General features: G+C 43.6%; 1 protein-coding gene across 1 annotated transcript; it reads left to right on the top strand.

Annotated features, from left to right (window-relative positions):
- Window positions 1–6,561: 6,561 nt before the first annotated feature.
- LOC119281593 (expansin-A8-like) lies at window positions 6,562–7,666 on the top strand. Its single transcript, XM_037562081.1, has 2 exons — window positions 6,562–6,736; window positions 6,834–7,666. The coding sequence occupies exons 1-2, from the start codon at window positions 6,613–6,615 to the stop codon at window positions 7,457–7,459; spliced, it is 750 nt and encodes a 249-aa protein (XP_037417978.1). The 5' UTR covers window positions 6,562–6,612; the 3' UTR covers window positions 7,460–7,666.
- Window positions 7,667–11,500: the final 3,834 nt, after the last annotated feature.

The raw sequence follows: 11,500 nt of genomic DNA, 5'->3' as shown, positions 1-11,500 counted from the left end.
CGCGATGTTTCGAAATCGTCTTCGGTGCCTCAATTCTAAACTGTTTAACATTACTGAACTATCACGTAGTTACCAAAGCGTGTATGTTAGATGTTCGCAACATCCACAGACGACGTTCGAGGTTCAGCACACCGAGCGGTGCATTAAGGACATAAGCCTTCTATGCTGCAATGAGGACAATCCTCAGTTTACGGACCCAGTCCGCATAATTGCTACTATCAACTTTCAACTAAATTTTCTCTAGGAACATATCTAAAACAGTAGAACTAAAGCGCGAGCTACGACATAATTTGCAAAAACCTTTTGACTATGTTCGGGATAATTAAGTTCCTCTTATGAACTCCCACTCAGACAGACATCCCTCTAGTCATCTAAGTGATACATGATCCGAGTCAACTAGGCCGTGTCCGATCATCACGTGAGACGGAATAGTCATCATCGGTGAACATCTTCATGTTGATCGTATCCACTATACGACTCATGTTCGACCTTTTGGTCTCTTGTGTTCCGAAGCCATGTCTGTACATGCTAGGCTCGTCAAGTCAACCTAAGTGTTTCGCGTGTGTAAATCTGGCTTACACCCGTTGTATGTGAATGTTAGAATCTATCACACCCGATCATCACGTGGTGCTTCAAAACAACGAACTTTCGCAACGGTGCACAGTTAGCGGGAACACTTTCTTGAAATTATTATGAGGGATCATCTTATTTACTACCGTCGTTCTAAGCAAATAAGATGCATAAACATGATAAACATCACATGCAATCAAATAGTGACATGATATGGCCAATATCATTTTGCTCCTTTTGATGTCCATCTTCGGGGCTCAATGATCATCATTGTCACCAGCATGACACCATGATCTCCATCATCATGATCTCCATCATCGTGTCTTCATGGAGTTGTCTCGCCAACTATTACTTCTACTACTATGGCTAACGGTTTAGCAATAAAGTAAAGTAATTACATGGCGTTATTCAATGACACGCAGGTCATACAATAAACTAAGACAACTCCTATGGCTCCTGTCGGTTGTCATATTCATCGACATGCAAGTCGTGATTCCTATTAGAAGAACATGATCAATCTCATACATCACATATATCATTCATCACATTCTTTTGGGCCATATCACATCACATAGCATACCCTGCAAAAACAAGTTACACGTCCTCTAATTGTTGTTGCATGTTTTACGTGGCTGCTACGGGTTTCTAGCAAGAACGTTTCTTACCTACGCAAAGCCACAACGGTGATATGCCAATTGCTATTTACCCTTCATAAGGATCCTTTTCATCGAATCCGATCCGACTAAAGTGGGAGAGACTGGCACCCGCTAGCCACCTTATGCAACAAGTGCATGTCAGTCGGTGGAACCTGTCTCACGTAAGCGTACGTGTAAGGTCGGTCCGGGCGGCTTCATCCCACAATACCGTCGAAACAAGATAAGACTAGTAACAGTAAGCATATTGAACAAAATCAACGCCCACAACAACTTGTGTTCTACTCGTGCATAGAATCTACGCAATAGACCTAGCTCATGATGCCACTGTTGGGGAACGTAGCAATAATTCAAAATTTTCTACGCATCATCAAGATCAATCTATGGAGAGACTTGCAACGAGGGAGAGGGGAGTGCATCTTCATACCCTTGAAGATCGCGATGCGGAAGCATTACAAGAACGCGGTTGGTGGAGTCGTACTCGCAGCGATTCAGATCGCGGTCAATTCCGATCTAAGCGCCGAACGGACGGCGCCTCCGCGTTCAACACACATACAGCCCGGGGACGTCTCCTCCTTCCTGATCCAGCAAGGGGAGAGGAGAAGTTGAGGGAAAACTCCGACAGCACGACGGCATGGTGGTGATGGATCTCGTGGTTCTCCGGCAGGGCTTCGCCAAGCACTACGGAGGAGGAGGAGGTGTTGGAGGAGGGAGAGGGCTGCGCCAGGGGAAGGGTGCGGCTGCCCTCTCTCTCCCTCACTATATATAGGGGGAAGGGAGGAGGGGGAGGTGCCCTAGGGTTCCCTAGGGGAGGGGCGGCAGCCATAGGGGAAACCCTAGATGGGTTTGGGCGCCCCCACCCCCTAGGAAACTTGCCCCCCAAGCCGGGAGGGGCGGCTGCCCTAGGGGTGGCGCCCCCACCTCTCCTGGTTACGTGAGATGGGGTGGGAGGGGCGCTCAGCCCCTTAGTGGGCTGATGTGCCCTCTCCCCTTGGCCCATAAGGCCCCCAACACTTGCCGAGGCCTCTGAAACCCCTTTCGGACACGCTGGTCATCACCTGGTACCCCTGGAACAATTCCGGACTCCAATACCCTTCGTCCAATATACCGATCTTCACCTCCGGACCATTCCGGAGCTCCTCGTCATGTCCGGGATCTCATCCGAGACTCCGAACAACCTTCGGTAACCACATACTATTTCCCATAACAACTCTAGCGTCACCGAACCTTAAGTGTGTAGACCCTACGGGTTCGGGAACCATGCAGACATGACCGAGACGTTCTCCGGTCAATAACCAACAGCGGGATCTGGATACCCATATTGGCTCCCACATGTTCCACGACGATCTCATCGGATGAACCATGATGTCAAGGATTCAAGCAATCCCGTATGTAATTCCCTTTGTCAATCGGTATGTTACTTGCCCGAGATTCGATCGTCGGTATCCCAATACCTCGTTCAATCTCGTTACCGACAAGTCAATTTACTCGTTCCATAATGCATGATCCCGTGACTAACTACTTAGTCACATTGAGCTCATTATGATGATGCATTACCAAGTGGGGCCCAGAGATACCTCTCCATCATACGGAGTGACAAATCCTAGTCTCGATTCGTCCAACCCAACAGACACTTTTGGAGATACCTGTAGTGCACCTTTATAGCCACCCAGTTACGTTGTGACGTTTGGTACACCCAAAGCATTCCTACGGTATCCGGGAGTTGCACAATCTCATGGTCTAAGGAAATGATACTTGACATTAGAAAAGCTTTAGCAAACGAACTACACGATCTTGTGCTATGCTTAGGATTGGGTCTTGTCCATCACATCATTCTCCTAATGATGTGATCCCGTTATCAATGACATCCTATGTCCATGGTCAGGAAACCATAACCATCTATTGACCAACGAGCTAGTCAACTAGAGGCTCACTAGGGACATGTTGTGGTCTATGTATTCACACATGTATTACGGTTTCCAGTTAATATAATTATAGCATGAACAATAGACAATTATCATGAACAAGGAAATATAATAATAACCATTTTATTATTGCCTCTAGGGCATATTTCCAACAGGTTGGGGTCTCAGGTCTTAGATGCTAGGCTTGGCTGTGATGTCTGTTTGGTATTAGGCCCAGGCTATCTGCGCCCCTTCATCAACTGGATAGGTGTAGCGACAGTTTGTTGCTTAGACGACGGCTTTAGTCTCACTGTTGTATAACTTTGTGAGGTCTTGTGAGAATAATTAATAAAGTGGCTGTATGCATCGACCAGATGCAGAGGCTGGGGGTCATCCTCCTTTTCTAAAAAAAAAATTCATTGGATCGTCATAAAATCAAACGGTCAACGTTATATTGCCCTTGTGTACCAATTTGGAATACAAATGGGCCATTGGCTCGCTCGACTGGGCTCGCTGAACGCTGAGCTTCGCTCACTGAGCGTTAGTTACGTCAGGGGCTAGTGGGCTAGGTAATAGGGTAGGCTAGGTTTAGTTTTCTCTTTTTCTTTCTTTTCTTTTCTGTTTCCTTTTTGCAGTTGAATTTGAATTTGATTCAAAGATCAAATCTAATCCAATTTTTTGGGGGAAAACCCCACATATGTTTAACAAATACTTGGGGCTTAGGAAAATATATTTCAAACCAAATAAATATTTTGCAACTCTGTTATGGGATATTATATTTATTCCCTAAAATGATTTAAGGTTCATATAAATCTCCAAACTTTAATCCAGGGTTTCAAATGCTATGTGGGATTTAGGGAAATTATTTCCCAACGCAAAACATTAAAAAGGAAAGCTCACACACATTTTGTAGATCAATTTTAGCTTTATGAATAACCCTACAATTATTTTAGGGTTCTTGGTAATTCCAAAAAGTTTTGAGCCGCAAATAACACTCGAAATGGTCTCTGTGGTTATATGCACTCTTCATCGAGAATCTACCATGCTTGCTAGGAAAAAAACTATAAATCGTCGTCCCCTCTTGGCGATGTTCTAATCTTTAAGATTGCTTCAGCATCAAGTAGCAGATAAAATTGCCGACGGCCCTCAAAACTTCCATGGTCCATGATTACCTAGAAAATCATCCACCGTATTAAACCTACAATGACCTTCCGTTGTGACTGTTCGAACTTTGATGAGACATGTCGTGAGGGATCCACGGGTCCGTCCAAACCTTTATATTTTCCAATGCCAACTCGCCAAGCAGGGCCTCTCTTTAGCAGTTCCAATCCATGTTATTTACCATGCCAAACCTTAAATGCATTGCCAGTAAAAGCAAGATTTCTCAAGTTTCCATTTACGGCAATAGTTTGTTGTCAACAATCGAGCACATTTAGAGACATTGAAACTGTACTTTCTCAGACCTCTTAGACCATTAGTGGTATCGGCCATCAGATTTGAAGGTTCAGCGTTTCTGGCCGTTGGATTTTATTTTGGCAATCCCGCCCAGGCTTCTGATGCCAAGCACACAGATTGCTACACAGACTGGGTGACTGCTCCCATGACAAAATCGATAATATACAATTATTTGGTCCAATTGGGCCTAAGGTGTGCATGTGACCAAGGAGAAAAATAAATGAAGTTTGCAGTCTAGCGAGTGTGTGAATCGTTCTGTGAGGAGGAAGCGATGAATCCTCGGTTGTCGATTTAAATCCAGTCATCAGCGATATTGAGTATAAATCACCATTACTAGAACAGTTTAATACATTATCAGGATTATCCATAATACACTATCAGGTGATCTATAGTGATTCGCCCTTAATACACTATCACCATTACTACAACACTTCAAATAACCTTATATCTCTCAAGCTCGTGCCACCTGGAATTTAGGGAGAATCAATTTATCCCTAGCAAACCAAGCCATATTTTCTCTTTTCATTCTCTATGCTCCACCAAGCTTGTGATCATCACATACACATTCCCGCATTTTGAACACACTCATAACATGGATCCAGAGAGCGCTTGAGAAAATGTTTTAATAGCATGGTGTGTGCCGGAAATCACTAATGGATGTCGAGCTCCATGGAGGCTGAATTAATAAATAATCAAAAATCATTTTTTTTGTTTCAAAAAAATCTGACAAAAAATACACATAAACATAGGGATGTATATTAAATGTTTGTAAAGTTTCATGGTGAATAAGTTATATGTGAGCTACACAAAAAATAATCATGTGTTTCTATCATGTATACTGTTCTCTATAAAAGTTCATGATTTGTTTTGTATAGCACACATAGAAGTGTATTTTCATCATGAAAATTTACAGCAATGCAGTATACATCCTAATGTATACTTCCCCTAAGAAAAACATCCTAATGTGCTTGTCTATTTTTTCAGAATTTTTAACTTAAGCATGTACGTTATTTTTCTGGATTAAGCAGGTGCAAAAATTATCACATGCTTGATTGTTGATCGGTGGATTAAAATTTACTCGCACATGATTACCCTTACCCAAGACTTTGTGAACCTGACATGCATGTTCTAACTGAAAGAAACGGTGGTTATGGGGTTGACTATGGATTGCCTACACAATTAATCCATATGTACGCCTGATATGGTATAATAGTGTTCACACGTAACCTCATGAGAGCATGACTGATTAGCGTAAGACTGTCAGGTATGCTCACAAATTGTACTCGAAAATGGTTGCAGTTGTAAGCAATGACGTGCTGGCAGTTCAGAGTTTCAATATTCATTCTAGTGTTCGAACTTGAAATAAAATCTGAGATTTATCCCCATCGCATCCTCCTAAGTTACAAACAGATCATTTGATTATTGGAAACAACTGAATAGTGTTAAAAGAATGATTTTCCTTCACGGTCTAACAAATCGTCACGCTTGCATTACTGAATTCTGATAAAGTTTAAAGGACAACGTTATTCCACTTCACAATTTCACTGAATAACATCACAATTCACAAGTCTGTTTCTACTTTGTTTTTTCTGATGAAGATCATACGTCTTTTGCCGGCCGGCCTACTAGAAATTCATACTTCGTCGCAATACAAGACATCCCATCCACTAAGAGAACTTGAAAGCGGTGCCTCGTGTACTTTGCTAGGGAAAAACGGCACATGGGTATGATGCTGTTTAATCCGCGTATCCGTGTCTTAAGTCTTAACCGTCAAGAGCCAACGGCCATCCTGAGCAAATCAAGGCATGTTCATCCCAATAATTGTTATGCTGACCATTCCTAACGAAAATCATCACATAGAAAATCTCCATAATCAATCAAGCTTACAATTATTAGCAACCAACACGCAAGCTCTGATGATCTGAACACTATAAATAGGGACGCCATTACCATTGCAAAAGCACAAGACAAAAATCTTGAGGACTTGCCTGCCTTGCTACATTACTTACTAGGCGTAGTCTGAAATTGAAATGGATACTCCTTCTTTGCTTCTTCTCACCACCTTGTTGGCCTTTGCATTCAAGGCCTCCGTTGCTCAATGGACGCCTGCATTTGCAACATTCTACGGCGGCAGCGACGCGTCGGACACCATGGGTAATGTTTCTTTTACGCTTGAGCTGCATACATTATTTGGATGACGCACATCCTTGATCTTCTTACTAAACAAGACACAACTTACACAAAAATGCAGGTGGTGCGTGCGGGTACGGAAACTTGTACAACGCCGGGTACGGGGTTAATTCAGCTGCGTTGAGCACGGCGCTCTTCAACAACGGCGCATCATGCGGCATGTGCTTCACCATCACCTACGACGCAAGCAAGACGCCGTCGTGCAAACAGGGCACGTCCATCACCATCACGGCAACCAACTTCTGCCCGCCCAACTACGCCCTGGCCAGCGACAACGGTGGATGGTGCAACCCGCCGCGACAACACTTCGATATGTCGCAGCCCGCGTGGGAGACCATCGCCGTCTACCAAGCCGGCATTGTGCCTGTGAACTACAGGAGGGTTCCATGCCAGAGGAGTGGGGGCATGAGGTTCACCATTAACGGGAACGATTACTTTGAGCTCGTGACGGTGGCAAATGTCGGCGGTAGCGGCGTGTTGTCCCAAATGTGGATCAAGGGGTCCAAGACTGACTGGATGGTAATGAGCAGGAACTGGGGTGCCACCTGGCAGAGCAATGCCTACCTCAACGGCCAGAGCATGTCCTTCCGGGTACAGACTGACGACGGTCGGGTCGTCACGGCCGACAATGTTGCGCCGTCCAACTGGTGGTTCGGTGGCACCTACACTTCGTGGCAGCAGTTCTAACATCTTGCGAGGTTGATGTAGGTACTCATGTGGGGGTACTCAAATAATCTGGCCCGATGATTTCATCTGAGGCTCTATCTCGTTTTTTGTTTCTTTGTATCTTTGTTTTGCTTGTCCAAGTTTTTCTATTAGTTCTCTTGTGGCATAAGATCATAAGATTATATGTGTGTGCCCAACATCGAAAGAGTAATTTATCTTCAATCAAAACTCTACTGTTTAGTATGGGGTCGTCTATTTGTACCTGAATTTCAGTCGATTTTCTTTTCTTTTGGGTTGAAATCCAACGGCTGGGACATCTTCCTCCTGTAACCAATGACATACTTGTATATACCGCCAACCAACCACATGTACCTGTCAACCGTGGCCGCGGCACTATCGTGCACGCCTTGCAAGCCCTGGTCATCTCTTTGAACCTTGCCACGATTGTATCGCCGGTGACCTCCCCAAACTACCTGCACCCGAAACCGTCAAGGGGGAGCTGATGCTCGGTGGCCCAATGTTGTGGTGGTGGTAATGCAGATTAGGAGCACCATAGTCATGCTTGTTCACCGACCGGTTAACAAATCGTGTGGTTGCTTGCCGATGCTCAATAGATCACCGTGTGCTTCCTATTCCAACAAGTGGTATCATAGTCGGGAACGAGATCCCCTGACTTGGGAACGCCTACTGGAGAGGGACGTCGTACATCCACTGATGCAGAGACCTGCTATACAAACGGTTTTTAACGCCTTTCCGCGATGGTGTTTGGAACCGTCGCCAAATGAGTGTGGGTTATAGGGGGGTCCTTCCCACACGACCCAGAAACCGTCGGGGATAGGCCCTCCTGGCACACAGGCTGGGGTAAAATGAGTTTGTGTGTGATCTGGCGAGGCATCGAAAGCCAATCGTTTCCGTTCGTTTGTACATCCCACACGGTGAATTCTAAAAAAAACATTTCCGTTCGTATGTATATCACACACAATTTTGTGTGTGGAAACGTTTGTGCAAGGTAGCCTAACGCAAACAGTTCTCTGCCGAAAGCCGTGCGGATTAAACAGACTTTTGCGAGGTTGATGTAGGTACTCACTCAAGGATACTCAAATAGTCAGGCCCGATGATTTCATCTGAGGCTTTATCTCCTCTTTTGTTTCTTTGTATCTCTGTTTTGCTTGTCCAAGTTTTTGTACTTGGCATCTCTTAATTCTCTTGTGCCATAAGATCATAAGATTATATGTGTATGCCCAATATCCGAAGAGGTGGAGCTGTTTAATACGGGGTCGCCTGTTTGTGCTTGAATTTTAGTTGACTTTCTTTTCTTTTGGGTTGAAATCCAACGGCTTGGACATCTTCCTCCTCCCACTTCTTCCTCCAATGACATACTTCTATACATCGTGCATTAGTCATAAACACAAATATACACGATCAAGATCGGAGACTCACATGAAGACTTTATGACACAACTCTAGACGTAAATTAAAATAATACAATCTTTATATTACAAGCCAGGGGCCTTAAGGCTCGAATATATTCGCTCGAATATACAAGAGTCAGCGAACAACAATATCTGAGTACAGATATAAGTAAACAAGTTTGCCTTAAAAAGGCTAGCAAAACAATGACATTTGGATCGAAAGGGGCAGGTCATGGGGACCTTCTGTGTGACTCTCTGCGTCAAATTCCACTGTAGCTAAAAAAATTGCACAACAATTGATTCGAACACATGATCATGATCAATTGCTATAAACGACGCATTCCTACCAGCTAAGCTAGGAGCCGTATCTAATGACATGGGAGCATCACACTTATAGCCCAAACATGTTGCGCAGATCCGAATTAGTTTAAGAATTTCGAAAGCAATTTATTTTCGAAAAACGGAATGTTGTGAGACGCAAACAATTTCCAAAATTGCGATTTTTTCGAAAACTATAAATTTTTTGAAAAATAGGAATTTTTTTAAAATCACGAGCAGTTTTTTAAAACGGGAACATTTTTCCAAATTCCAAAACAAAATTGGGAAACACGAACATTTTTAAAATTCCTGAAAAAAAAATTGAACACATTATTTTTTAAGAAACTTGTGAATATTTATTGAAATTGCTGAAAAAGTGAAAAAGTGAACAACTTTTAAAATTTGTTAACAATTTTTTTTGAACAGGAACATTTTTTGAACATTGTCAACAATTTGAAAAGAAAACATTCAAACATTTTTGTAAGATAAGAACATTTTTTGAAATTCCAGAACAATTTTTGAAAAATGCAAACAATTTTCGAATTCTTTCAAAAATGCAAACAATTTTTTAAAACAAGAACATTTTTTGAATTTATGAACAATTTTATAAAATAGGAACATTTCTTTAAAATATGAACATTTTTTGAAAATTTCAAACAATTTTTGAAAGATGATCGTTAAAAAATAAACTTGAAAAATGAAATAAGCTTAAAAACGAAAAAGAAGAAAAAACAACAAAATTAAGAAAGAAGAAAAAGAAATATAAAAGCGGAAAAACAAAAAAACCCAAGAAGAAACAGAAAACAGGTCAAAAAGAAAAAAACGGTTTAAGGAACCTTCTAGCAGTTTCCCAAAACCGGCTGGCTAGATTTTGTATAATGGGTCGTCCCGCTGCTAGCAATGCGGGGCTTCCCCTGTGCGTTGTGTCGACATATTAACACAACGAGCGGCGCATAGGGTTTTGCGTGATCGTGGAACCTGCCTGATGTACCGCTTCACCTCAACCCTGATGCCCAAGCCTTTTTCAGATGACATGTAATAGTAAATATGAATTTGGAGCAGTATTCATGTGCCTCGGGGTCGGCACATTGGGCTCCGCCCCTGTTCGACGCCCCTTACTCGTAGCCCAGATCCTCCCCGAGCGGTGCCTCCATGGAGAACACGACGCGCAGTGCACCGTCACCGTCCAAACCGATACGGATTTTGAATTTTCATTCGGGAGAGGGGACGGGGCCGGCTAGGAGGACCACGGCTGCGCCTCCAAGGAGGATAAAAGGCGTCTTAGGGCATCGCCATCGCCTGGCCGGGCTAGCCGAATTAGGGTTTCCCCCGGTCCAAACTACACCACCAGAAACAAACCCGCTCCGGATCCTGGCAGCATAGAGTCGAATAAAACTGGAAAGCAGGAAGGGGGAGTTGAAGGGAGGGGACCGAACCTCCGATCTGGCGAGGAGAAGGAGCACCACGTTGCAACCAACTGCCCGCCGGCGTCGCACCACCCGAGTGGTCGAGAGCGCCGGCTGGAACCACCCACGACCACCGCCTGCCGAGGGCGATGTCGCCATGCCAGATGCAGGGCGCAGGTTCCAAAGTCCTCCTCACGGTACGGAGCAACTGAGGCCTAGCCGCCACCGTCATCGGCGTCTGCATGACCTTGGCCGGTGTTCGCCTTGGGAGATGACGAAAGATGGAGGTGGGAGGGGAGGCAGCGCGCGGAGGAACACTAGTTGCCGCTCGCGTCGCCCGGGGGGACTGTGACGTTTTTTCTTTCGGTTAATAAGTTTTATGTGAGCTACAAAAATAATAACCACGTGTTTCTACCGCATGTACTGTTCACTATAATAGTCCGTGATTTGTTTTGTGTACCACACTTAAAAAATGTATTTTCATTATAAAAATTGACACCAATGCAGTATCTATATCTATACCAATATAAAAAGACCCAAAGGGGCAGATTCAAACCATCTCGGCCGTCAAATCATGTTATCTAGCGGTTCAAATTCCTCCAATGTTGAGCACCAAACACGTTTAACACACTAATTACCCACCACTGCCATTGGTTATAAACACGTTTTGACTCAACGCTATCCCATGAAATCTGCCATGTAATTAATATCCTACCATTCCTGCGAAAAAAATAATTGATATCTTACCAAATACCAACGTGCAACAGATATATCTTACCTAATATAACATGCAACTAATATCCTACCTAATATAAACGTGCGTTGCACATACATTGTTACTAGTACACCCTAATGTACGAGTGTATTTTTTCCAGAATTATTTAACTTAAGCAGGTACATTATTTTTCTGGATTAAGCAGGTCCAAG

Source organism: Triticum dicoccoides, chromosome 3B (genome assembly GCF_002162155.2).
Source record: "Triticum dicoccoides isolate Atlit2015 ecotype Zavitan chromosome 3B, WEW_v2.0, whole genome shotgun sequence".
Lineage (NCBI taxonomy): Eukaryota > Viridiplantae > Streptophyta > Magnoliopsida > Poales > Poaceae > Triticum > Triticum dicoccoides.
The sequence above is the reverse complement of the archived record's forward strand: the minus strand, read 5'-3'. Positions and strand labels throughout refer to the sequence as shown.

Coding starts and splice junctions, on each gene's coding strand:
- LOC119281593 (XM_037562081.1), top strand. CDS start 6,613: ATGGATACTCCTTCTTTGCTTCTTCTCACCACCTTGTTGGCCTTTGCA. Junction 6,737..6,833: donor CGACGCGTCGGACACCATGG/GTAATGTTTCTT, acceptor ACAAAAATGCAG/GTGGTGCGTGCGGGTACGGA.